The 27,828-nt window shown below is 39.8% G+C and overlaps 1 protein-coding gene across 2 annotated transcripts; it reads right to left on the bottom strand.

The window, feature by feature from the left end:
* Nucleotides 1-26,651, bottom strand: scai (suppressor of cancer cell invasion). Of its 2 annotated transcripts, XM_022744396.1 has the most exons (18): nucleotides 26,522-26,651; nucleotides 25,181-25,305; nucleotides 19,603-19,698; nucleotides 19,232-19,318; nucleotides 17,283-17,381; nucleotides 16,845-16,941; nucleotides 13,826-13,924; nucleotides 13,578-13,730; nucleotides 10,425-10,526; nucleotides 8,716-8,817; nucleotides 7,223-7,301; nucleotides 6,559-6,658; nucleotides 6,093-6,174; nucleotides 4,469-4,541; nucleotides 2,636-2,809; nucleotides 2,281-2,381; nucleotides 553-612; nucleotides 157-175 (listed from the first exon to the last, which is right to left on the bottom strand). In XM_022744396.1, the coding sequence occupies exons 2-17, from the start codon at nucleotides 25,285-25,287 to the stop codon at nucleotides 574-576; spliced, it is 1,590 nt and encodes a 529-aa protein (XP_022600117.1). In that variant the 5' UTR covers nucleotides 25,288-25,305; nucleotides 26,522-26,651; the 3' UTR covers nucleotides 157-175; nucleotides 553-573. The 2 variants fall into 2 exon arrangements, with proteins under 2 accessions (XP_022600116.1, XP_022600117.1); XM_022744395.1 differs by lacking the exon at nucleotides 553-612 and having other exon boundaries at nucleotides 1-175.
* Between the last annotated feature and the right edge of the window lie 1,177 nt (nucleotides 26,652-27,828).

Here is a 27,828-nt window from a genome sequence, read left to right as displayed (position 1 = left end):
ATGTGCCATTGTGCCCTTTGCAAAGATGTTAGTAGGCTTCCAGTGAATCATCCCAAAAAAGGCTCTGCACATCCAGCATGGTGGCCAGCTCCAGGACGTGCTTCTGTAGGAGGCTGCTCTCCACTGTGTCCTGTTTAGGCAGCTCAGGGTACGACTCCGGGAAGCTCCGGGACTCCTGCAAACACAAAGTCACACATGCTTTAAAGGAATACTATTAATAAGTGAACACTGAGAGTAAGGACACACCAAGGTGGTGAAATCTATAAACACATCTTTCTCTCTTGGTTCCAGACCTCCATCAAGACTGAAACAGCTTTTTCCTAAACGGCCTCTAGAGTGTGTAAATGTTAAAACACCGGCTCTGTGTTTCAGTGTGTTCAGGACAGAAACGAAGTACATCTACATCAGGACTGCACTGCAAGTATCTCTACTTTACGTGAGTCTTATTTTTTTTAGAAACTACCAAACTATTAATATCATTCAGGCCGTTCTTCTTCTTCTTATAAATCATGTGAGTTAGAGGAGGACACACTCAGACTTTAGGAGAAATACCTGCTCTCTTGTCTCTTTCCTTCAGCTCAGGAGTGAGATATGATGTGATGTGATGATGATCTGCAGACCAGTGTACAGGTCCATTACCAGCTGGTGGAGTGCAGCAGTGATGCATTGTGGGAAGCACTGAGCTGGGAATAGATGCTCTGAAGTGGTATTAGGACAAGTGTGGGTAGAGTGTGTTGTGTGATGTGGGACACGGTTTCCTACGAGCCTGATGGACCATGAATGTGACTAAAGTGTTCAAGACCACACGACTGAGTACTGAGATCCTGCAGGGCTCCAGACCGGCTTTTCACATGGGCTGACTAAATTTTTCATTTCGGTGCTACAGCACATCTGAAGTGTTTCCTTTTTGGCCGTTTTGTCAGATCTGAGCCACAGAATCTGGACGAGTCACTCACTGATGAAGGCAGATATTTAGGCCTTTTTGTATGTAGTATGTAGTAGTTCAGAGAATTCACGGTGGGGTTGTTTTTTCTGGGTTTTTTTGCCTGTATTTGCAAGGACAACAGAGATTGACAGAAACCGCGGGGAGCAGAGGAATGTCATGCAGCAATGAGTTCAGCCAGCCGGGAGTCAAACCAGGAACTGGCTGCCCAGGGCAGCTGCGCTGACTTGGTGTGCACCCTAACCCCTCAGCTATCAGGTCTCCCAATTCATGAGGTCATGGATGTGGATGGCCAGTAGTTGCTAGGTAAAAAGGTAAATTGGGCACTGTTGTACCTGTTTTCATACGTTTACTGACACAAGATTTTACAGAACCAGGAATTAAACAGAGAAGCAGTAGAAGGAAACAGGTTTCATTTGAAACTATGAAATTCTAAATGAGAAGATTTCACAAAAAATGGGAAATAATATTAATTTTCTGGCACAGTTCCTTAAAAAAAAAGAGAATAATCCTGGGAAAATCGGGAAGAGTGGCAACCCTAGCTCAGAGTCAGATGTGGCCAAAGATGCTGGTTCAGGATCAGACATCTTACCCAACAACTAACTGCTCGGTACAATTATGAGGTACTTGTACTTCACTTGAGAATTTCCATTTCATACAACTTCATTCTTTCTACTCCACTACATTTATTTCACAACTTTAGTGACTTGTTACTTTTAAGATGAAGATTATAAAATAACAAGTTTTTAAAATACAACACTGTGTCAAAGATGACACCAGTCACCAAACAGTGATTTTTCATGATTTCATGTCAATAAATGTTCAGATCTAATCTATTGAATCTAATGATGTCGTACATAATAATAATAAATCAGTCAGAAGAACCAAACCAGGAGTTTGACTTTAATACTTTAACTACATTTTACTGCTGACACTACTTTTATTTTTGCATTTATTTTCACTTACTGCTGTGCTGCAGTTTTACTTAAGTGAAGGATCTGAATACTTCTTCCACCACTGATCTTACAGGGGACAGAGTAGACAGGTGGTGGAGCAGTTACCTCCACCAGTGATGTCAGGTGTGGGCCTTTAAGGGCCGGCCCCTTTTCATTTTGAATTAACCAATATGTTCTAAGGTTGTGATGTCACTCAAAGACAGACGTGCTATATTTATTTTTTTCACCAAAGAAGAATATCAGGGTTGCAGCCAATCAGAGGTAGAGTGGGGTGGGGCGGGGTCTTAAAATAACAATACATACATACAGACTTACTTGCACTGTTGACACTCATTTAAACCCGGCTCCTTTCCCAGCTGAACCACAGCAGCAGTGACTTACCCGGAACAGTTTATGCAGCCTCAGAGCCGCGGAGCAGAACACGAAGCGGATCAGCAGAAGTCGCAGGAACTCGTCACCAAAGAATTGCAAAAAGGCTTGATCTGTAAAAACAACATTAGTGCTGAGCCGAGAGGTCGATTCATCGATCAGCTGATCAGCAACAATTTGATAATACATTAATCACCTGAGTCATTAAATCAGGCAAACATCCCAAACATTTCCTCAAACGTGTCTCTTTTTTAAATCATTGTAAATTGATTTTGGATTGTTGCTCTGACAACAAACAAACATCACCTCGAGTACAATCTTCCTAACATATTAGCAGTCATGACGGAATCGGTGGCGGACATGTTACCTATGGTTCTTGATCGAGTTATCATCTGCCCGATGTCACGGTAGACTTTGCGAAGAAATTCTTGAGCCCTGTCCCACAGACCTCGTCGCACACTGTTTAAACCACAGACAGAGGAGAAAGCCAGGAGCGGGCTGTAGAGGAAGAGAGTGAAGAGACTCCCACGCTGAGACTGATCTGGACAGGTGAGAGGAGACAGGGCACAGGTCAGAGACATACAATGTGAGGACATCATAAAATATAAAGACTGGACATTTTTAAACCACAGACAGAAAATCATTATAACAGCATCTCTGAGATAAAGATTGACAGATGATAAATAACTTAGCACATGGCTGGTGATATTCTACAGGCCCATGACGAGACCAAACCAACATCAAATGTCTCCTACAAATAAATAAATCTATGAACAAACATTTTTCAACACATCAGTGAACCACACATTTGCACTTCCTTCTTTCATTACCATGAACAAACACATTAACCTGCTGCCAGAAATACTCAGAGCACCTGATGTGGATTAATCCACCCCTGAAAATAGTCCGAAGAATGCCCTATTTCCTCCTGTTTGAGTAACATTTGTTAAAAACTAGTGTCCAGCTAAAAAATGAAACTAAATATTTTTTAAGATGAATGTCTTCAGGAGGAACCAGGGGACTCTGAGCTGACAGCCACGGAGTAGAAAAGTCAAAAGGTCTTGATCAAGGTGGGACAGAGTCATGGTTTACAGCCTAAGGTCTCAGTTATGCTCCCTACAGCTGCAGACATCACGGACATGTAGTTGTTCTTATTGTACTTCTTCTAGTCCGATTGGAGGAGAGCACGCACAGCTGGTCACGAGGACTGGAGCAGACACAACAAAGCGTCCACACAGAACCTCACCTCTGATGACCAAATTTACATCACGTCAGTCCTTGCGTATATGGAAAGTAGGACATTAGCTTAAAGACTACAAAGCCACAACTCAAGTCCTGAGTCAAGACCAAGTCCTAAACAAGTCATTATGAGCCACTCACCAAATTATTGCCATTCAAAACAGGTTAAACAATAATAGTAAATTGGTTATTTTTTATGAGTTATTTTTATTTTTGTTGAGTTGTACTTCAGTATTTGTACTGCTGTTGCTATGGCTGTCATGGTTTTGATTTGTTTTCTGTCAGTGCTGTATTAACACAGAATGCTATTTGTGTTGTAACAAAAGAGTGCAGCCAAAGTTCAAGCATATTAACAGAACTTTTGGCTGATATTGTTTGAGGGGCACCTTTAATATTAGTATTATGTAACTTGGTTTGTATTTTGTGAGTAAATGAAATAAAAAAAAATAAAAAAAAATAAAATAATATATATATATATATATATATATATATATATAGTAAATAAGTATAAGTATAAAAGTATAAGTATAAAAAAGAAATTAATGTTTCTATTTTTTCTATTTCATTACTTTCAACAGGCAAGGCAAAACTAGAATGGCTCTCAGTGGAGCAGATCTCCTCCAAGGCAAAATCAATGAAAGTGTGGAAAAATGTCACAATGTTGAGGACAGTGATTAAAAAAACCCTGGATCTGCACCTAAATCTAATGGGTCCTTCCTCGCCCATGTCCCATCCCTCCATCTCCAAGTCCAGGTGAAGTCCCTGGTGTTACAAGTCTTTTAAGATTTGATTAAGACCAGTTTAACATCATCACATTTAGTCTGTCTCAGGTCCAGGTCACATGACTCTGGTCTCAGAGACAAATACATGGTTGGTTTTGGTCTTTTCCTGGAATTAGTTGACGAACAGAAAACAGAACATCACCAGATTCATCCTGAGTGTTGTTCTGAGTGACACACACCTTGTACACTTTTGGGATACACTGTAGGGGATAGTAGACACACCAGAGGCTGGCCAAAAAGATTTGTGAAATTCTGTTAGGACAAAAAAAAACCTCATGTTAATTATGAGAATATACGGTTGGTGACTGTCATCACATCATATTCGATATTTAGACAGTTACACATTTTCTTCTTCAGGCTCAGCATAGCTTATAGAGCTTCAGCAGATTCAACATGAAATAAAATAATGGAGACGACATTAAAGTTTCAGCTTTAATTTGAGCAGGTTGAAGTTGTGACAGGTCTCCCTCCTGGCATTTAAGACTTTGTCAGTAGACAGTTTTTTTTACAGTAGTGCATTAATATATGGGTCTATTCCTTGTTACCATTTAATGTTTTGTCTGTGGTTCGACTCTAAAATGTCCAACTTTACAGCAGAAATAAACAAGTTTACAGCCTGGTACAAAATACAGTTTTGGTCTCTAGAGCTAATTTCCTCCCTCATGACAACTGTTTATATAACTCACCGGTTTACATTTTATCAAGGCTTAAAGTTATGTAGAATTAAGGGTGTGGCCTCTTTGAGTGACAGGTGGGTGAGTGTATGCTTGCCACTAACCAGCATGCATGGAAGTCTCAGCTCCACAGGCCCCGCCTCTTTGACCATTTTTGGATTAAATGGGAGTTAGGGGCAGAGTCAGACACTGCCAAGATGGCAACGGTGGGCCAGCTCACTCCGAGCTTCAAAACCTGTGGGTGACGTCATGGAGGCTACGTCCATCTTTATTTACAGTCAATGGGACAAATGTTTTGGAGACGGGAGAACTGGTGACACTGGTGAAGTGAAGTGAATCCAGATTTTATGACAACCTTTTCGTGGGTTTACTTTCACTTCATACTAAATGAATAATCAAACATCACATCCACAGCGTGATAAACATTAAGCACAGCTGTGTTGTGTGGTGTGTGTGTTTGTCCATAAGCACCTGTTTTAGAAATACAGAATAACTCAAACCATTTACACCTGCAATTCACTATTAAACTACTGAGCTCCATTCCCAAACCCTCAGGAGAGGGTCAGACCATATGATGTCCTGGATGGTTGTGGACAGCACCACAGAGCGGCTGAAATACCAAAGATGACGCCAGGATTCATCAAGGTTTTAACCCCAAATATCTGTATTTCTTTTCATCTCAACAACATTAACAAAATATATAAAAAGAAACAAAGAAACGATGGACGGATGAAACAAAAATCAACCTATGTCTAAATGATGGAAAAAGGAAAGTGTGGAGAAAAACAGGAGCAGCCAAACCCCAAAACAATCCCAGAGCTTCTCCTCACGAGGTCGGGTCAGTCTCCTGACCAAACACCTAACCCTGCTGAAGACCAGACTAAAGGCAGAGACCCCACAACATCTGCAGTGAGGGTCTGAGAGAGCAAAGAGTCTGCTAATGTTTGATTTCATGTGTTCCTGTCCAGTTACTGTTTAACTCCCAAGCTTTGGACCTGCCACTTTAATGTCGTCTCCATTATTTTATTTCAGCCTGAGAGTGCTGGAGCTCAGAGCCTGATGAAGAACTGTCCACATACTTACGGCCTTGACTGTAGATGTTTGTTAGGCAACTTGACCTGCTTCGTACCTTGTAGGCTGTGCTATTTGAAGAATCCACGATGACAAAGAGCGGCTTCCGGGTGAAGGGGAATAAGTCTCCTGGATGAAGGCTGCAACATTACAAACCAGTAAATATCAGGAACCTACATTTCTATCTTTAGTCAGCTGTTGTGCAGGTAGCTGGTTGTGGTGAGAGCTTGTTATCATCAGAGCGTGGGCAGCACTCAGGCGTCACACTGACTCAAATAGATGTTACTTGTCATTAGTCACAACAAGATAAACTAAAACACTGGTTTTAGTAACTAAACACAGGATGTGGGAGAAGCTGTTGTGTTCACTGTCAAAGCTTCAACAACCTGTGAAAACTTCCTTTGCTTTATTTTAAGTACTGAAAAATCTCAACTTGAATTTTTCCTAAAAGGAACATTTGATGACATCGTGATGAATTCATGAGGCAGACAGAAATAATGAACAGTGCAGAGGTGGTTTCTCACCAGTGCATTTCTTTCTGGGCTTGATTCCTCTTCTGCACCGTCTCTCCATTCACCACATCTCGATTTGTGTTAGTTAGAACTCCTCCAAAATCATACGGTCCTGCAGGAGACGTTCAGATACAAAAGCTTTATCTAACTTCCAGACACAGAGGTGATATTCTGAATATCCCAGGAGCCTTAGAGGCAGCACAATGGAATAAAAACAGTGCAGGTTTCAAACTTTTAGGAAAAAATCTAATGTTTTATTAAGAAGGAAACACAGTCAACTCCGTTTTAGACCTTTAGCTGGAATAACAGGGTCTCATGTCTACTTTAATGAAGAGGTTTGTTATACAGACCTCTGTCATGACATGAGACTAACTTACAAATGTTTTTCAGTCTATTTTGGCCTTCTTTTGGATGTACGAATGTGTGTATTACATATATTCTAGGATCTGTGATTTGGTGCATCACAGTTACTCATTGTACTAACTACATATCTAAAACAAAATAGGGCAAGTATAAAGCTTCATAAATCTGCACTAAAAGGGGAGACATCTTTTGTTTTCTTAAATGAAACAGGAAAAATTCAAAAATAGTTTGGAAGAAATTCCAAAAGTCCTTAAAATCTCATGAAGATCACACATGATGTCAGCGAAGACATTTTCAAAGAAAGAAATTTTACCTTCATAGTCTGAATGACCAGTGGGAAAGACTCCAGTCGCTGACAGGTAAACCAGCAGAACGCTGTTGGCAGGTAATTCCTGGAAATGGAAAAAAAAAAAAAGATTATATAGAAAATTAAGGAGACTTGTGTTAGAAACATGAACTTTAAACAGAAAAAAATCATTCTTTCGCCATAAAACCCGACGTCCTCACAGCGACAGAGGAAATGTTCTGTAGCTTCATCACAGTGATGATTCAGGTCTGCCAGGAGTGGGGACTTTAAGCAGCGACAGCTGAAAGGACAGCTACGGCGTGATGCGATGACGTAGATTCTATGTCGACACTTCCTACTGTTGCAGCCCTGCTGTCTACTACAGGAGAAAGACCAGTTTACCCTGTGATACGTTAAAGAGTTGGTGGGTAATTATTCCTTTTTTTCCATCATGTTTGACACTGTCATTTTGTTTATATTCAATTATACTGTTAGTAGTTTTATGGCTTATGAGTATATTTGTTGAATATAGCTGCTAATTTGACTGATTCTTCCAGTTTATTCATAGACATGTCAGCTGCTGCCAGCAGCGCTCAAGATGCTGAGAAGCAACCACTGTAAGAGGCGAGCCAAGCTCATGTTCCAGTAGGCGTTTTTGTGTGTGTGTGTGGGGGGATGCTAACCCTTTTGTTAACAAAAACTGCTGTTAACCTCCATCCTCTCTCTCCAGCCCACCACCTCACTGTGCTGCGTGTTGATGAAACCATGACGCTGTCTGTGGTGCTGAAGTAACAGCAGATTTAAACAAACTCCTCATTGTTATCAAATTGTCTCTAAAGCAAATATCTAGAGCTCTCATGGTCTCAGCTCTCAGGTCATTTTAAGAGACATATTGTAGCAACATTCAGAGCCACCTCGGTGTCCTGAAGTAGTGAAGTAGCCATTGTTAGAGTTGAATGTTGCTTAGCGGTCTTGGATTTTCATGACTACGGCAATGCGTTGGAATGTATAGCATATCGTAGCCATCACTTCAACCGTTCCCTAGTTTCATCAGTGACAAAGTCTGATCACTCCTGCAGCTCTTCATTCATTTCCCTGCCCTCACTGTTATTTAAAAGTTATTTAAAAACAAGCTGCGATAAAGTCTACACATAAAAAATGTTGCTATACCTAGGCATTTTTTATCTTACTGCCTAATAAACTAAACAGTGACTGTAAGAAAAACTCCAACACACAGTCAAAATTTCTACTTTGCTTTGCTGAATGAATCAGGACGAGTTAGAGTTCAAGCTGCCGCGAGGAGCGACTGAGATGCTGATAAACACAGACCCTGATAATACTTAAATGTCCCAGTCAGAGAACCTCAATCTGAAAACAACAAATAAACAGCAGCACAAAGCTGAGAATCTAAATATCAACAGTGTCACACACCGAGGATGACAGATCCTGTAAATCTGACACATCTCAACAACCTCACGTCTAATGACAAACATTAGCTTAAGATTAAAGTAACCACTGACCTTAAAAGAGGCAGACAAGAAAGTAAACAGCTGGCTGAACGTCGGCTTGTACAGCAAATACTTGTGAGGGTTTTCTCGTTTGGCTGGTTTCTCACTGGGCTCCTGTAGAGAAATATTTGACATCATTACTCTTCATATCTCAGTCCAAGTTTACTTACTATATATGATGATGATGATGGTAACTGTGACCAGTCTTCTATTAGGTGATGGGGTATTTATCTTGTATCTTGCCCAAAATGTGGACAGGAGGAGCCGGGAATCGAACCATGTCCACCCTCCATGTAGTGGACGACCCACTGGAACTGAGAGCTGCGTGATGCAACTCTTCAGGAAGAGATGCGTCTCACACAGCTCTCAGTTGCAGCTTCAATGACAGAGCTGCTGTTACAGGACAAACATGGCGACATACAGGTGTTTGCTACAGACTAGCCCTCAGAGAGATACAACATGTTTGCTGTTGACTGGGTGGGAATATTCTGCACTGAATTTTTAGATGCAAATACATCCTTATTTCATTTGAGCAAAAAATAACAGGAAGGAAGAAGCTGGACGCTTCTCTCTTTATACACTGAGTCCAGATGCTGCAGCTCGGCTCCTAACCCAGTCCAAACGATGTGTCCACATCACCCTGGACTCAGCATCTCTACACTGGCTGCCTGTTTATTTTAGGATTGATTTTAAAATTCTTCTCATGACTTTTAAGGTCAGGTTTGGGCTGACCCCCCCCCCAGCTTTTATCCCCTTATGATCCAGGACACAGTGTGAGATCCTCTGGTAGTTCACTGCTGGTCGGTCTAAGGTCTAGGTTAAAAATCAAAGGAGACGGGGCCTTTGCTGTCAGGGCCCTGAACTGTGGAACAACCTGCCAGAGGAGATCAGACTCTCTGACTCAGTTCAGTTTTTTCTTCTTCACTTCTTACGACACATTTTTATAAAGAAGCTTTTATCATGTGATTTCTTTTTAATTTTCATTTACATTGTACTTTGATTTGTTTGGATATTCCAATCCTAATATTCCGGACAATTGTAAAAAATGTAGAGCAGAGAAAGGTACACCATTCCACTGCATGTGGAGGTGCAAATATATACAGGATTTTTGGAAATAAATAATTTACACATAATCCACAAAAATATCCCTGTACTCCCAGAGATATGTAATCTTGGTCTTTTTTCCCAAAGCACTGTCCCTAAGAACTCATGAAAGTAAGTTGTTTAATCTCTGCCTATTTCAAGAGGAACGTCTTTCTTCTTTCTTTCTACAAATAAGTCATTTTTTTTTTCATACAATTTGGGATTCATTTCTCAATTTTTTTTTCAATATCTGACAACCTAATTTCTTAAATTTGACATTTACCAAATGAGACTGGTTCACAAAATGATAATACATTTACACAATCACTGTGTTTATATGTGTACTTACACACCTGTGAATCAGAAGGAAAAAAAAAGGGGGGTAGATCAGTTAAACATGCAGGGGCTTGATGGTGCAGTGCTCTGTATGTGAGAGTGAGAATTTTGAACTGGATTCTGTATGTAACAGGGAGCCAATGAAGGGAAGGGAGTATGGGAGTGATATGAGACTATTCTATCTATTTGACCGAGTAAAAAAAAAAAAAAAAAAAAGGATTGCTGGAGGAATGCTGTCAAAACCTGAAGTCACCTGAAACCACAGGTTGACCACAGTCAGACCTGATGAACGTCACACTCACCAGCGTTCCTTGTTTGGAAGTCTGTGTGGCCAGGTTCACAGGTTCCCGCTCCAGAGCTTGAAGCATACGGAACATGTCGATGGTCAACTCACTGAACTTCACCTGAGACGAGAGGAAAACAACAGACGTCAATGACCCTGGAGAGAATAGTGGTTTTACTGATGATACTAAGGTCAGCTGCTTAGTTCACTCCAGATATTTTAGTAGCACCTCCTGAACCAGGTCCACTTTGGTATTCTTATCATAAACTTTTCTAACTTCGTCATAAATCTCTAAATCAATGGCCACAAACTTCTACACAAGGCTTCCTGTTCAGCTCCATCTGTGGTCAAGCCTCAGACGTCACCCAAGAAGAAGAATTTCAGAGTGGAGCTTCAAGTCACAAATCAGTGTCAGTCATCGTATTAGAGGAAGAGAAAATATGAGTACAGCTGCCAACAACAGGTCATCGTGGAACTGAACCGTGACAGAAATAAAAGGGAATCATTTGATAAGAAGTTAGAACTGAACGGTCCTCTGTTTTGTTTCATCTCATGCATGCTAACGAGGATGTGCAGCACATGCACATACATGCAGGAGACACAACACACAGTCATGCTAATGGTTTCACACTAGTCCTCTGATCTACAGACTGAAAGTCAGACAAGCAGCAATAAAGGCAGAGAAGAAGAAGACTGCTAGTGTTGATGTAAACAATGCAGGTTTCAAAATTCTCAAAGAAAGAGAAATGACTTGACAAATGTTTCATAAAGAAATTCATTCATTCATTCAACACATCTGTCAGGTCTCAGGACACACAGTGTGTTTTGGTGAGCGACACTGAAGGTAAACACAAACACACAGAGCACCTTCAATGGGAAGCTGCCCATTGGATGTGACAGTCATGAAGCCGGATGACGGAATACATTCAAACACGGGTGATGTTACTCTGTCAGGTGTGATGAGGATGTTGCCCTGGACAACGAGAAGCATATGACCCCTGGGACGGGTGTTGGAGTATGAGAATTTTTCTAGAACCTACAGGACTGTACAAGTATTCAAACCAAAATAATCAATCAATCAATCAATCAATCAATCAATCAATCAATCAATCAATCAATCAATCAATCAATCAATCAATCAATCAATCAATCAATCCTGTGAACTGGCAGCCATGATGTATTCTAATGTGGTGAACAGAATATTAATTTAGATTTTTATTATTTTTATTTCAGTTGATGTTGAAATATTAGAAAACTTTAAATCCAAAAAAACTAGTGAATGTGAAAACTTCTGTTAAATCACTTCCAATCCCTTGTGGAGCAACTTCAGAACAAATGTGTTCATCTGAGGGGGTCATCAGGTTGTTTCAGGCCCACCGACTCTACAGGAGGCTCCACAGTTTGTGGAGCAGAACCTGGTTCACGGTTCTGTCTTCCAATATGAATCTCATGACACGAGATTGCGGATGATAGTGTCACGGTTTTTCGGGTAACACAGCTTTTTACACTGTTTGTGTAAGCTAACGTCACAAGTTTTCCTCAGTCAGGCTGGTCAACAGTTGTGTTGATATGTTTGTAGTCTGAGTCACCAGGTGTAGACTGTGGGTATAGACTTGCCACTGGCTGCATATTTCACACTGCAGTCTCCTCCCCTTCTGCTATCTGTATGTTTTTCAAAATATCCAGCGCTAATGGGAAATGAAGACAACCTCCGAGCTGCCACTCATTTATGAGGACTAGGTTTAGCTGCTTCTCAAATCTCTACATGTACAGCAGGGTCCACAAGTCTGAGACCACTTTCCCAGTCACTTGTTAGAGGTTGGCTAAACCCTAACATGCGATGGCCGACGTCACTGACCTGCTGCAGAGAAGCAGATGTGTGTGTTAAGACCGGCTGCGTCTCTGCTGTGTTGCTGCAGCTCTCTCTCTCTACACAGAGTTTGCAGGTTACTGGAATGTTGGATTTCTTTTCATTATTAATTCATTTCTGATTTACACTTGACAGAAATCGTCACTAAAATGTCTCTGTCTCCACATGCAGCTGCTACAATGGTTAGAAATTTATATTTTTCATGTCTGTGCCATTTTCAGATTCAGCCAAGACATAGATAACTAGATTGGAAGGAGTCACTTTTATGTGATGTTGCTGATATGATGTCAATACGACCTCAACAGGTCTTTTCTCCGTCTGTTTCTGCTGGGAGACGCATCACGCACGACAAATGGACGAGACGGCGAATCTCTAGATCACACAACGCAGCCGCAGGGTGTGAGATGTGCAGCGTGTCCACTCTAACCTGTGAACATGGGCGCCAAAATGAAAAACAAGATGTTCCGCAGCCGCCACGCATTCCAGTGTGTTCCTGGCCTAACCATCATAAATCTAGACAGCCACATGAATACGTCTCTGAAAAGCATCAGGCTTTGTTTTGGTGGTAAATGTAGCTACATGGGCAAGTTGTCATTGAAGAAACTCCTGTATAGATTAGCTATTCATAAACCTTTGTTTAATTATCAATGGCATGTCTTATATTTAGCCAATATATCTGATTTCACTACAGTTGCAGGATCAAAACCTTGTGAATGCAGCAAAGAAAAGCCCAGACTCCGTCTCACAGGACTCTGAGCCTGACACAGACGTCACCAGTCGGAGTTGATTTGCCACAACTCTTTACTCTGGCAGCGACATGGGCAGTGACCGATGTACCGATCTGTTCTTCTTCATACAAGCTTCTGTGATATCAGTTTAATAACATACCGCTAGCAACTCATCTGTGGTTTTAATGAGTCCAGCGAGCTCCTGCAGCTTAAGTACAAGCAGGTTTCACCTCTATGGCACCGATAATCAAATTATGTTGGTCTTTTTTTTTTTTTACCAGTTAAACTCGTATCATATAGTCAACATATGTCTTTCACTGTTTTTTGTGGCATCTTCTTTTGTGGGGAATCAGTCATTTTAATGACAGGGATTGTCTCCCTACGTACAAATGTTCCTTCCTGGCTGTATTTTGCCAGGGCACCGTCGCTGCATCCTGGGCTCAGCACAGCCCAAGACCACTGATTGGTTTCAAGAAATACAAACAAATAGCAGAAAGATAATGGAGGCGGATAACGGTGAGACTAATGTGTATGAGTCATTAGGAACTGTGAATTAGAATTAGTGGGTTAAAACCTGGTTGTTACAGTTGCCGATGATTAGTGCATCTGCAAGGACGAGCTGCCCAACCACCATGCCTTGTTCCAGTGGAGGAACGCTTCCTTCCTGCAGCCGATTGCTGATGACGACCACAGAGTTGTTGTCATTCAGGACGACCACTGGATCTGCCTGTGTCACACAAACAAAGGAGAGTAAAACCAGTGAGCCAGAGTCGGTCCAAACATTTGTATCAGTGCTGAACACTGTTACGTGTGGCTGCTTACCTCCACAAAGGCTGCCACTTCCTGTAGAACCAGGTTCCACTCCAGCTGATCCTCTGTGTTGAATCTCTGTGTGTAATCTTCGATTTCCTCAGATAACTCCTGCAGACAGGGGGGAGGAGATGTGGTGAGGTATATTTACAAATACAATCACTACTGCAAAAGTTTGGCTTTTACTAGATTTAGAAATATATAAATAGATATAATGAGGGCGGACATCTGGCCCCAGTATTCTGAATGAAGAGTGGAAGCTGTGTTCAGAGTTTAGGTTTTGTTTGTAAATGCAGAGCATTAGTTTCAATGTCTCACTCAGGGACACCACAACCCCACCAACTCTCACAATAATTTGTTGAATCTACTTGAGTCGTCACCAGATCAGGTACCTGCAGGTGATCATATGTGTTGGGTAAAAAAGATTCTTTTTAATAATTTAGATCCAGGTAAGAATGAACTCCATGTAGGGGAGCAGTGGGTTAAATAAACCAAAAAAAAAAATTAAAATAAAAAGGCACAGTTTTTAAGCCTGATTAGCCAACGTGATTTTTTAATTGTGAATGTCTGTGACAAACCTGTTGCCACTATATCACCATCATTCCTTAAGTAAATGAGTGAATGCATCAGATCTGAAAGCAGTGGGGAGTCACTTTAGATACATGGACACATGATTACCACAAAATCAGTTTTCTATTGTATGTGTGTGTGTGTAGGAGTTGAGTGAGCGAGTGTGTCGCACAGCTGAACATTTCACAAAACAGCAGATTAATTGCAATTAAACCTGGATGAGTTGTAGAGTGAATGACTGTGTAATTCTAAATAATACTACAGGTACAGGTCACAGGCTCAGATCAGGAGCTCATTTAGAGTTAATGGTCAGTAACAGGTCGGTTCTGGTACCAAACTTTATGGGTGTGGGGCGGGTGCAGATTAGCAAAACTGGACCCATGCAGGACTCATGGTGGTTCATGAGGAGGAGGTGTGGACAGTGGGGGAGGAGCTTCTAGAAGATGCTCAGGTCTTCTACCTGGGCCAGGATATTTATTTTCAAGTTGTTCCAAGGGCATATTTGTCTCAGAGAACCCTGTCGATGACGCTTTGCAGCTACATGAACTACCAAAGGACTGGATTTCTATAGTGCTTTTATAGTCTTACATTCACCCATCCACACACATATTCAAACAGCTTCTCTAACACACTCACTCACACCAATGACACGTCATCAATGTGGGGTTTGGGGTTCAGTAAATGTTCAATCACCAGTCAGTAATACCCCGCCTCACCTAAGATCACCTGTCATCCTACTAACCACACCCAGGAAGTTATATAACCCCACCCTTCTGTCTGCCAAGCCCTTTCCCTCCAAACCACTGAGAACAAAGAGAAGAGAGAACCACCGTGAGTTAAAGAATGGACTTTTCAAACCTTAGGTTATTTTATTTGGTTAATATTATATCGGTTATTTGGTTAGCCTTTTATTGTGGCATGGCCTTTGTTTGAAAGTCTATTTGTATTGTGTTTCATTAGATTCCTATATTTAATACCCTGAGAGTGAAGAGAGAGATGGTGGAAGCATAAATGAAGTAAGTGGAAGGAATGTCAGCTTGATTTACTTAAGTTTATTACATTTTAAGTTCTGATGTAATTGTATTCATTAACTTTATGTATTACTTTATGTATGGAAAAAAATCATCCAAAAAAATAAAAAAAATAACTTTCGACCTAAACGTCTTTAATAGTAACAAATGAAATAGTTGGAACAGCTTCTGGGACCTGTGTTTAAAGTTTCACTCCACATCAGATGTTCAGTGAGCCAACGCCACCAGCTTCATTGTAGTTTTTTCAGTGAGTTACCCTAGGCCTGGAGGAGCTGGGGATCAAACCACAGACTTTCTGATTACTACAGTGCAGACTTTAGCCAAGGTGCCCTTCAGGTCCAACCCCAACCTCCCCTTCTGCACCTCAGCGGCATTTCAGCGCTGACTGACCATCACCATTTACAGTTACCAGTCAGTTTTATCAAGCTACAGTAGCAGGCTATAATCTGTGTTGTTGGCCTGGCCATATGTCACTCAGAATAGAGTCAGCCAATCAGGAGAGAGAAGCTGACAGAGATGTAAAACTAAATTGAGATGGTTTTTGGTTCTTTAAACCACAAATATATTTTCTTATGGATCAACACTTCAAATAAAACACAGAAGAAGAGGAAAATATGGAGCTTGGCGAGAGCTGATAACATTATTGACAAAGACAGAATCTTACTGAAGGTAAAATGCTGCTTATTAACGGCAGTAAAACTGGTCAAGCTGCTGAATGAACATTTGGCCGGTAGAAGAAAATTAATCAGGAGCTGTGCCACAGTGTGTGACTCCACCAATCCTTGAAGATTGTCGAATAAGACTTAAAACAGAATTAAACAGTAATTAGTTAATTTTTCCATTTGTCCACCTTTCAATGAATAGTTCTGCATCTTAGTATTTGTTGAAAAAGTGCCGTATTTTTTGTCTTTTGTTTTTCCCACAAAACCAAGGTACATACTAAACCATGACGCCTGTCACCATTACACCCTAACAACGTCTGCATCTCCTTCACCTCCAGTCCCCAAGGTTTGGTGGAATCGTCTGAACCTACATGTAATCGCTCTTCACTGAATGGCAGAGAGGAAGCAGCTTGTCTGCGGCTGTTCATGACCCCTCCCACCACGCAAGGACCTACTTTCTTCAGTCACACAGGGCAGCCTGCCCTGTGGGCTTGACCCCTGAATACTAAAAGTACTAGGCTGCCGCAGAGAGGGCGCATCCTCCGCCAGGTCTCCATGAGACTGTGAGTAAAGTGTTTGAAGACTCTGCTGAGGTGCAGGGAAATCTTTCCCATGGTCTATTAAATTCCTCCTACTTTTACATGGGGTGTGGTGGTGGTCTATCAGATTAGTTTAGTGTACAAGTGTGTCCATATACCTCAGTGAGACACTGAAATGAATGCTATGAAGGGTTGTTCATGCTGTAGTCAGAAAATATTGCTTCTATACCTTCACCAAAACTTTGACTAGGTCCATCTTGTTGAGCAGTAAACAGACGACTATGTAGCGAGCATAATACCGAAGCTTCTTCACTACTAATTCTGGCCTGATAAAAGACAAGAGAAGATAGTAAGAACAAATCCACACTAAAGAACGGGCACATTTCAAGCCATGTACATTGAGGCTACTGATTACACCTTATGGTTCACTCTGTCTGTGGTTGTGAAATTTAAATAATAAGTCTTATATTCTATATTTTTCATGTTGAGACGCAAACCACTAGTGAATGTATCCTACTAACAAGTATTGTGTGCATATCCAAAGTGTGATATATCTTATTCCTCTGTGTTATACAGCCCCATCATCCAAAAACTATTAACATGCATCAATCCCACAAACTGCAGCTCACAAATATTTAAGAAAAAAAAAAAAGTTAGAGGAACTCACCTGTCCTCTTTGTTGACCTGAAAATAGTAGGATCGCTGGCGGATGGCTGAGTAGAATGAAAAGGCCTCATTCAGGTAACTTGTTTCTGAGGTACGAAGGCTGTGAAACAGAAAATGTGTTATTGTCTCTGGAGCTGAGAACATTTTCAAATAAAGACAATTTGAAATAATTTGATTCGTTTCAGAAAATCTATAAATTGGTTACATACAGTATTAATTCACAAACCTGACACATTGAAATAAGTGAAATAGCTGTAGCCTGCTTAATTCTAGTTTCTCTAGTTTCAAAGTTTCTTGATCCAAATACTGAAGGTCCTGGTTATAATGGTTGAGTCTATAAACTTTAACTATTGATGTGATATGAATGAAAGTTTTACTGGGAGAATGCAGAGAAGACTCCTCTCTCTGTTAGAGGTGTTGGAACCCTCGGATCATGCAGTGGTGTTGAGAGAGTGGAGGTTCTTCCCTTACAAAACATGTCTGACCTAGCACAGAGCAGACAGCGGCTACAGAGAGCGCACAACACAAACCTGACAACAGACAAGTTTGCTTTTGAGGTGCCATCAAGTCACTCAATGTTAATTATTGTCAACTGCCACAGCCGCCATTTTTAATTTTAACTGGTAATAGTGACGGTCAGTGGCAGCTCAAAATGAAGCTGCCACCATAACGTTTCATACATTGCTGTTTGCTACCAATAACATTTTGCTAGCTTCAGACTGTGCCCAAATAATTTTTCCACATTCACTCAATCTAATTTTCATTATTAGCTACAGTAGAATGCTGCACACAGAAATCAATTGTCTGCATGCATGTGTATGAGATAGAGACAAATACATGCGATACAATACGATATGTTACAATACAATACGTTATAACATGTTATGATACAATACAATATGTTACGATACAATATGTTATGATTTGTGACAATGTGTTACTATGCATTATAATATGATATGTGATGTTACGATACAATATGTTACTATGCATTACAATATGATGTTACGATACGATATACAATACACTTTATTGTCCCCTCTAGGAAATTTTTCTTCACCCTGTGTTGCTGCATTTAACAAATATTGTTTTACGATCACATACATTAGATGTATCTGAAACTCAAAACTCAAAATGGGAACAAGTTAGGGGTGGGCGATATGGCAAAAATATCATATCACGATTTTTTAAAAATAAAATCACGATTTCGATTTTATCACGATCTTAAATTGGAGAAAAAATTGCTTGCGCTTGATCAGTTGCGGAAAATCCAAACCAATTCCATATAATGGAGGTGGAATTTTTTTTAGCGACCGACTCCGTTTGGCTTTCAGCCATCGCTCTCCATGTGCTACCGCTACACACACAAACAAGGAGGCGGGTAGGAAAGCGCATCACTGCCCGTAATTCGCTATGATTGGTCGGTCAGGTTGACGACGTCAATACGTCTGGTGCGTCGGTGCATCAGCATAGAACTGCAATTTATAGAATGTGCCCTAGACGATCCCACGATCTCTGCAGTTTGAAAGATCGTCTTCACGTTGTAATCCTTCACGATCTAATATCGTCATATCGCCCACCCCTAGAACAAGTATAATCAATTAGCTGTGCAGTAATTCTGGCCCCTAAGCCCTGTGATGAAATCTTAAATAAACTCTCCTAACTTTAGGATAACCATTAATATGTCCTAACCTTCATTTTCATCTATATGGCTGCTGTTTTATTGCTCCTACACAAGCAGTAAAATGTCAACAGGCAGAACTTATCCATTGAGAGGCTAATGGCAGACTAACGTTGTCTTCTGGTTTGATTAAAAAAACACTCATTAGTAGATACAGGCGATCTTTCTACAGATGTTTACAACACTTCTAACTCATCTGTCTAGAAGTCAAGTGGCTGTTGTTGTTTTAGTTCCATTTTTTAGTGTAGTTGAGACATGGTTTGACTTACTAGTAGTGGTAGTAAAGCTGTCCAATTTTGGATGCAACTTCCCCAATCTGCCATCTCTTCAATCCATACCGACTGTCCAGAACCTGCCTGTCAGTAAACACAAACAATACAATACTGAGCACTAAACAATGATAGAAATCAACCTGAGTGAGACAAAACATCAGAGACACGACTCTGTGGCAGTGATTACCTATTACTATAAATACATATGTCTCTGTGTTAATGAGCTGAGAAACATAATAGGTTGCTGATCGTAATGACACGTTGATTCAGCTGGTTCACATAAAACACAAAACCGGATTTAAACGGCAAAACCAGAAATCGACCAAACTCTAGTAATGGCATAATGTGGGATAAGAGATGGAAATAACCTGTGCTGCTGCTGAAACTTCCACAGTTTAGTGTAGACATCAAAAGTCCGTCCAAAGTAGGATTGCCACTGCTTGTGTCCATACTGAGGAAGGTCTCTGAAGAACAAAGGAGGAGAGAAAGGAGAAGTCACATTCACAACATCTTTGAGTGCAAACAATCAGAGCAATAAAGAGACAGTTAAATACTCACACAGTTTAATACAGCTATTTGTTTGTGGTGCTTTAGTTCCTCAGGATCTGAAACATCTCGGAATTTTCTCTGACACTTTACACATGAGCTCAGTGAATGAGGGGACATGGTGGGGGGATCTGCTGTTGTTAGTGTTCACAGTTGAATCATTGGTGCTTATTGGACTGATAAACAACATTTTTGTGTCTGTCTGTTCTATGATTTAAAAATAACATAAAGAACCGTGCATGTTTTCATATACAACAGATTTGATGCACACTTGTGCTGAATACTGATATAAAGATAGATTTTTGGACCAGTAGTTACCAAAGTGGGTGCTGTAGCTACGGTGCCACAACATCAGTTAACGTTGATTTATTTTACATTTTTTTGTCATAATGCATTCAAAAAACAAAGCCATGTCTACACTAACTGTATTTTTTATATTATGGTTTCAAATATCTAAATTCCCATAAAAAAAAAAACCTTGTAAAACATACAGTTATGCAGGTGAGACTGGTGATGACAGCTGGCAGCTGCTGACTGTCATAGTAACACAACACAAACTCCAGTATAGGAGGTTTCCTGGTATACAGCGGTCAGGATTTGCAATTGTCAGAGGAAAATCTGGAAAGATTGATCACTGTTAAGAAACGTTGATACATCTCAGTCCTGAAAACCCCAACCCCGATCAACATGTAGCGACATAAAACAGCCGACATCTGTTCTGAGTCAAACTGGTTTCTTTGTGTTAAAACAAATATGTTGTTGTTTCCACAACAACTACACAAGGTCTAAAGTTTATTTAGTCATGAAAACCACAAGATCCCCATGTGAGAATTTAATCTCAACAGGATTATGTTCAGACTCCAACTGATAAATGTTTTGAATAATTGAACTATTTTAAAGATTAATCGATAAAGTATAAATAAATACCCATCACAGTTCCACAGAACCCAGAATGATGCTTCAAACATCTTGTTCTGTCTGAACAAACTATGAACAGATTATCAAAATTGTTCAATAATTTTCTGTCAATCACCTGATCCAATCCACAAACCACAATAAATACTAAAAATTATCAACATAAAAAAAATAAATCAACACATACATAAATAAATACAGCTATGAAATAAATAAATTAGGTTTATAAATATAGAATATATATAAATATATTTGAGTAAATAAATAGATATACAAAGGAATACAAATAATTAATAGCTTCTTATTTCAATAATGACCTTTTTATTTATTTCAGGGGACTTTGATTTTATAATTCCACATTTATTTATTTCCGGAGACTTTTATTTCCAAATGCCACATTTATTTCCCAGCTCTTTTTACTTTCATGTGTTATATACAAATGAGGAGGCGTGGTTACTGAATTTACTCTTCATGTTATTTAGCAATTAATTTTTTTATTTGTATAGCTATTTATTTATTTATTACCTAATTTATTTATTTCAGGATTTATTTCATAGCTGTATTTATATATTTATATATCTATTTATCTAATATTGATTTAAATGGCAATCCATACTGAGGTGATTTGGGGCATTTTAAGATCCCTGATAGAATCAAACCAATTTGGTTGGTCCATAAAGTATACAGGTTTGATACCCTGCCCTAATAAAAAACGTCCTACCTTCCTATGTTCTACTTCCTTACATCAATTCATACCATACATGTACTTCTGAAGACCTCTGGCCCAATAGCCTCCTTATGTAACTAAATCATTTATTGATGAAAAGATGGTTTCCATGTCACATGACTACTACAGGAGAAGATGAAACAGCAAGCTGGATGTTTTCATTGAAGGTTGACACTACAGTGTTTGGCTATGACACCTGGGTTCAAATGGAAATCCAGTGTTCAGAGTAAAAAAGGAGATAAGTATGAAAAATATTCAATAAATGTGGTCTTTTATATTTTCAGTCATTTCACATGGCTGTGAACTGTGAGCCCTTTAAAATGGACCCTTTGGGCTGATGATCAAGTGAGTGATTCAAACATGATGAGAACATAGCGTCAGCTGTGACTAATACAGTACAAACTCTGTGTGTCACTCAGCTCAGATCATAACAAGCAGAATGCACCAGAATCAAGGTGACATGGTGAAAACACACAGGGAGCAGTGAGATCTAATCTCTCCAACTAATAAACCATTCTCTCATCCATCCATCAGTCCAGTTCAAGGGCCTGGCCTTTTCCTTTCTTACTTCTGTCCTGCTTGGCTCTCCACCACATGACAGGTTCACAAACTCAGCAGGAAAACTCCTGCTACTCCAGATGGTCAGTCTGTCCGTTCACACTCCACAGTCTCTCTGAGCTTATTGTGATAGTCACTGTAACAGTATCACAACAAAAACATCGAGAGTCAGTCTGAGGACCTGACCCTGGCCTGACTTTAAAAAATAAAAACCTGCTGTAAGAGGAGCATCCAGGTCACCTTCTTAGAAACCAGGGTGCATAAGAACATTGATACAGTTTGAAGTGTGGTGTATTCCATAGGCACCAGACAAGGTTAAACCATCCCTTCTGTGCTCCACAGAGGGACATTCTTTAGCTGCATTCTCATTTGTTTTCTGTGCTAGAACCATTGTCAACAGTAACCATGGCATTCTGAGCAAACTCACTCCAAATGAAGAAAAACAACATTATCAAAACTCAAGTTTACTACTGAACACACAACACACAAAAACACTGAGCCCATAATATAAAAGATTTTTGGGGGCATTTTTTACCTTTATCTGATAGCCAGTGAGAGAGAGACTGGAAAGTCAGGGAGAGAGAGCGGATGACATGCAGCAAAGGGCTGCTAGTTGTACTCAAACCCGGGGTGCTGTGGTCGGGACTAAGCCTTAATAGTGAACCAATTCATAATACAAGCAAATTGAGCCAGAAGAAGGAAAACTTTTGCCATTATATCATAGATTGATCAATAATGATAAACACTAAAGAGAGGGAGCTTAAATCCTTTGGAGTCTTCTAGTAAACAGACAAAAGTTAATTTTACATTCAACACTGTTTAGCAGAATGAATTGTGTGCGTCTTTGACATCTAACAAATACACAGGGTGCATTTCGTTCCTCATAAAACGTTTGCAAAGCTGATTTTGTGAGATTTTAAATCCATGTCTATGACCTACAAGTCTTCTTCTCTGCCTTTGTCAGAGCTCTGCTGCACATCTTGGCGTGTTACCACCCCCTGATGGGAAGTGGAATAGTGTGCCATCATTGGTGGGATTGTTGATAGCGTCATCCGTGCACATGTGCATGTGACTCCTCATGCACAGGGATAAACAGGGGGGACCCACGCAGAAAAATAGCTCCATTATATCACTAAAAGTCAAAAACTCTTAAGGAAACCTTAGACAGTGAAATATCACAAATGATGCATCAAACATCCACAGATTCAAACAATGGACATTATTCAAGACTCAAGGTGGTGACAGTGGATATGACTCCACCAACAGAATAGCTTGAATGATGGAAATATTACTGTATCGATGTTACTGTCGAAAATACCAAGCCAATAAGATTTGAGATGGCAGTGTATAACTGTGACAGTGGAACACCAATCAGTCTACAACCAATAACAGTTATCCTATATATGGTTGTAATTAGGTCAGTGACACTCATCTGATAATTGTTTCAATTACATAATCACTAGAAAAAAGCTTTTCATTTCCACAGCAGGAAAGTAGTCAGAGCAGCCATAAATAGTCAGAGGACTCAGTTCATGTTCACCATGTAGACATGGTGCTCATGTTACATAAATGCTCATTTTTATTAACAGTTTTGCCTATAAGTCAATAAAGAAGGGAGATTAAATTCTGTTGGATGGATTTTTTTTTTTTATCATCAAATTTTCATGATATTTTATTGGGGAAAATGTCAGAACTGGTGCTTTAACTGATTACAAAAAATACACGTAGGTTTATGCTAACAGTCCACTGATAATGGTTTTTAAAGGCCAATATAATAACAATAGTTTGGAGCAGGACAAAGCTGACAGCTGATTAACTGGCTGATACATACTTACTGTGCCAAACTTAAATTAAAGATATTTTAACTAAAAAAAATACAAGGAGTTAAGATGAGAGTTATCAGTCATCAAAAAGAACAAATGACATGTACTATATATTAAAAATCCACGGTTACTTTCCACCTCTGGAGACAGCTGTTGGAGACGCTGTTTATTCTAGACTGGAAATTAGACAGCCGTTAATGCTAATGTTAGCTATGTAGCAATAGCAAAACACACAAATAATGAATATGCCTTAAGTGTATTTTACAATTTGTCAGTTGTCATATTATGGATTTAATAGATGGACCTCCGAATGGCTCCCGAATTATATCACCAGTCAAAAATAACTTGTAAATGTTAATGTATGGATTTCTAACAGGTCACAAATTACTAGTGGTGTCCCACAAGGTTCCATTCTTGGACCACCTTTGTTCCTCATACACATTAATGACTTGGTAACAGCATCTTCATCTATGTTCCATTACTTTTTGCTGATGATGGCACCATGTTTCACATAATGAAGAAGGTGATTGGAATGATATATGGGAAATCCAGGCTAAGACCTATATCACTGTCAGACCCTTTACTGTATGGGTATAATGTCAACCCCTTCTTGATGCCTGATAATGTCAATAATAATGATAAAAAATAAAGTTGCAAAAAACACAAATATTTTAACACTTCAACTCAAGGCAAACCAGTAGAGCTCACAGTTTAATCTGAATGAACATACCAAATATAAATTAATTCATCCATTAGCCATACCACTTATCCTTTTTGGACAAGTCGCATGTCTATCACAGGACTGACATACAGAGACAAACAACCATTCACACTCACATTCACGCCACACCCAGAGGAAACCCACCAACACAGAAAGGCTCCAGCCAGCCCGCAGCTTCCAACCCAGAGCCTTCTTACTGTGAGATGACAATGCTAATCACTGCACCACCACTCCTTAATAGGGATGAACTGTATAATGACACTGACAAAGAAACTGTATTTAATGTGGATTAGTCACATCATGGCCGATACCTGAGCTGCTTAAAGAGCTCAGGGTCAGCACCCAAACCGATTCGGCACATGAGATCGATGCATCACCAGTGGTTACATTTTTGTGTTTTTTTTTACACAACACACTCAATTTCCACCTTAACCTCCTCAATGTTCCATAAAAGGAACACTATTTCCTGTATTAGCGCTGGAAGCACATCATGAATTGGCTGAACTGCCCAAATATGAACATACCTTCTAAAGATACTGGACTGGATTCTTTTCATATAATTTCTGTGTACTGCATGTATTTCCAACAGGAAGTCCCTGGAAGTATCTGCGTGATTACAACATACACTCCAGCAGACAGAGTAAGTAGAAACTGACCTTAGCCCATTGAAGAGTTGTTTGGACTTGTCCAGGAGATAGCAGAAGTCTGTGACAGTCTTCCTTTCACCTAATGGAATATCATCCTCAGTCTCAGCTCCAGTCATGACACTGACTTTTCACACCTGAAAACAAATAAATGGAATGAGAAACAATATCATAAAAATACTGCCTAGTTAACACTTTATATCAATATGGGTTTATAATTAAACTACCAAGAAATACATGTGAACAAGGAAAAAGAACTAACATGGTGCGATCCACCGAACACACAGAGCTGCTGCAGATGTCTTACAGGTGCCCTACTTAAATATGAATAGAAATAAGAAACTATGGAGGAAATGCGTCACATGGTCACCTTTTTTAGGTTGACCTGGGCTGTCCCAGATTTCATTCTCATAGTGGCTCCAACCTCCGGTTTGCTGAGACGAATGTGCAATCAGGTCAAGACAGCGAGCACACAGCACAGTCAGGTCACAGTGTTCAGCTGGAGCCTGATTACAATCATTTGAAAACTTTATTCTGCCATTGAAATTACTGATTTACAGCATCACAGCCACTGTCTGTGTGTGTGTGTGTGTGTGTGTGTGTGTGTGTGTGTGTGTGTGTGTGTGTGTGTGTGTGTCTGTGTGGATGGAGGGAAGCTGTCAGTGATGCCAGAGACAGACTGCAGGATAACCTCAGCTGTACCATCTCAGCTTAGTCCATGGTTGGTATCATGAGGGTGGTAAACACCTTCCTGGCTGATATACAGTACATCTCAGTAACAAACACTTGTATTGATCTGATCCGACAGAATATTCTGATATTGTGTTGAATATTTGTCTTCAGACAGCCGACAGCTCTCATTCATTCAGTTTCTGAAAGGCCTCTAACGTGACAATGAAAAGACGTGTCCGGACGCAGTGATTAGAGAATAAAACCTTTAACATTAACGAGCCACAAGATAAAACAAATACATGAAGTAGATGTGAAGAACACCTCTACAGACACATAAACCCACGAGGACTCCGTCACGGGTAGCTGCCGATTATTGGTGTTCTGTTTGACACCAATTACCAATATTATAACACAGCTGTAATGTAACCTAATGCTTATCGGTTGACATTAATCTACCTAACTAGCCACTAATGAGACAAGCTTAAATGGGCCGTAAGCTGTAACATAGCTATAGCTGTGTGTTAACGTTAACATGGTCAAAGTGAAGTCAGGACACCGCTGCATTAACGTCTCCACATCTGGGGAATAATGTCCGGATAACAAAGATAACCAGCAGTAAGCTAACATGAGTCAGGTAATACAGACCCGGCTGCAGCGGCTCTAACCCGCATCCCCTCTTACCTCTCCGGCTAACGTCGATGAACGGGAGCGCCACGGAGACGCTGCTGCTCACTGATCAGCGCTGACGACTCGAAGAGCTGTGTCGGTGAGGCGCGACTTTCTTGGCATCTCAGAGTGTGTCTGTGACGGGACTATGGTGCCGGAGCCTCAGTGATACTCTGTGAAGGCTTGTTGTTCAGTGACAGGCGGGGAGGCGGGAGGAGGCAGGGTGAGGACAGCCGCTGGCTCCGCTCCAGTACAACTGGCTAGCTACTTCCGGGTCAACATTTTCAAAATAAAAGCTTTCCCACTGAAGCTTTCCTAAATACAGTACGTAACCATAGTACGTAACGGGGGGTCAGTCCTGTTCATCGTCACAAATTCATGAATGTACCTTTTGTAAACATGATTTAGAAACAATTCCTCACCTATTTTTTGAGCGTGAAATATCCCAGAAGTTTTGGAGACATCTCGAGTCTCACTTTTTGAAGCTGCTAACTCTCTACTCCTTAAACCTTAAAGATATTATTTGTTACTATGCTAATCCAAATGATGGCGCTCTTGAATATCCACTTAACTTCATAATTCTAAATACAATTTTTTCCATCCACTATTAATTTGCCAAATCAACTCCTAAACTTTTCTCCTAGACCTGAATTCTCTACCCAAGTCACTCAGTTTATTAAACAACAGAAACAGCAATATGCTTTGGAAAATTATGAAAACTTTTCCCCTATTACCTTCAACTGAATAAGTAAATATTTGTGTATTTATGTACTCCTGTGTTTTGTTTTTTTCCCTTTTAAAGGAATTTAACTTTTTACATTTTCATTCCTTTGGTGTTCACCTGTTGTACTTATGTCATATAAGTTCTGAGTTATGTGCTGTTGTATTACCTGAATTACTGTACTTTTCCTTTGATTAATAAAAAAAAATAGTCATCATCATCATCATCATCATCATCATCATCATCATCATCACCTTCATCATCATCATCATCATCAGCATCATAATAATTTAATTAAATAAATTAATTATTATTATTAATAATAATAATAATTATAATTATAAATGTAAATGAAAATGTAAATGTAAATGTACTTTATTTATACAGCCCTTTACAACAATCCTTTCGGCATACCAAAGTGCTTTACAACAGGTAATAAGTGAAGAGATAAATAAGTGAAAAACAATTTAAAAAATAATAAAAGAACAATGAGAGCAATAAAATACAACAAAATCGATTAAGATAAGATAAAATAAAAGTGTTATCATACTACTGGGTATTAAAGGCCATCCTAAATAGGTGGGTTTTTAGCCTAGATTTG

Source organism: Seriola dumerili, unplaced genomic scaffold, assembly GCF_002260705.1.
Source record: "Seriola dumerili isolate Sdu_G_001 unplaced genomic scaffold, Sdu_1.0 BDQW01000081.1, whole genome shotgun sequence".
Taxonomy (NCBI): domain Eukaryota; kingdom Metazoa; phylum Chordata; class Actinopteri; order Carangiformes; family Carangidae; genus Seriola; species Seriola dumerili.
The sequence above is the reverse complement of the archived record's forward strand: the minus strand, read 5'-3'. Positions and strand labels throughout refer to the sequence as shown.

Coding starts and splice junctions, on each gene's coding strand:
- scai (XM_022744395.1), bottom strand. CDS start 25,287: ATGACTGGAGCTGAGACTGAGGATGATATTCCATTAGGTGAAAGGAAG. Junction 13,925..16,844: donor TAGTCAAAGTTTTGGTGAAG/GTATAGAAGCAA, acceptor CCCTGTCTGCAG/GAGTTATCTGAGGAAATCGA. Junction 2,382..2,635: donor AACTCGATCAAGAACCATAG/GTAACATGTCCG, acceptor TTGTTTTTACAG/ATCAAGCCTTTTTGCAATTC.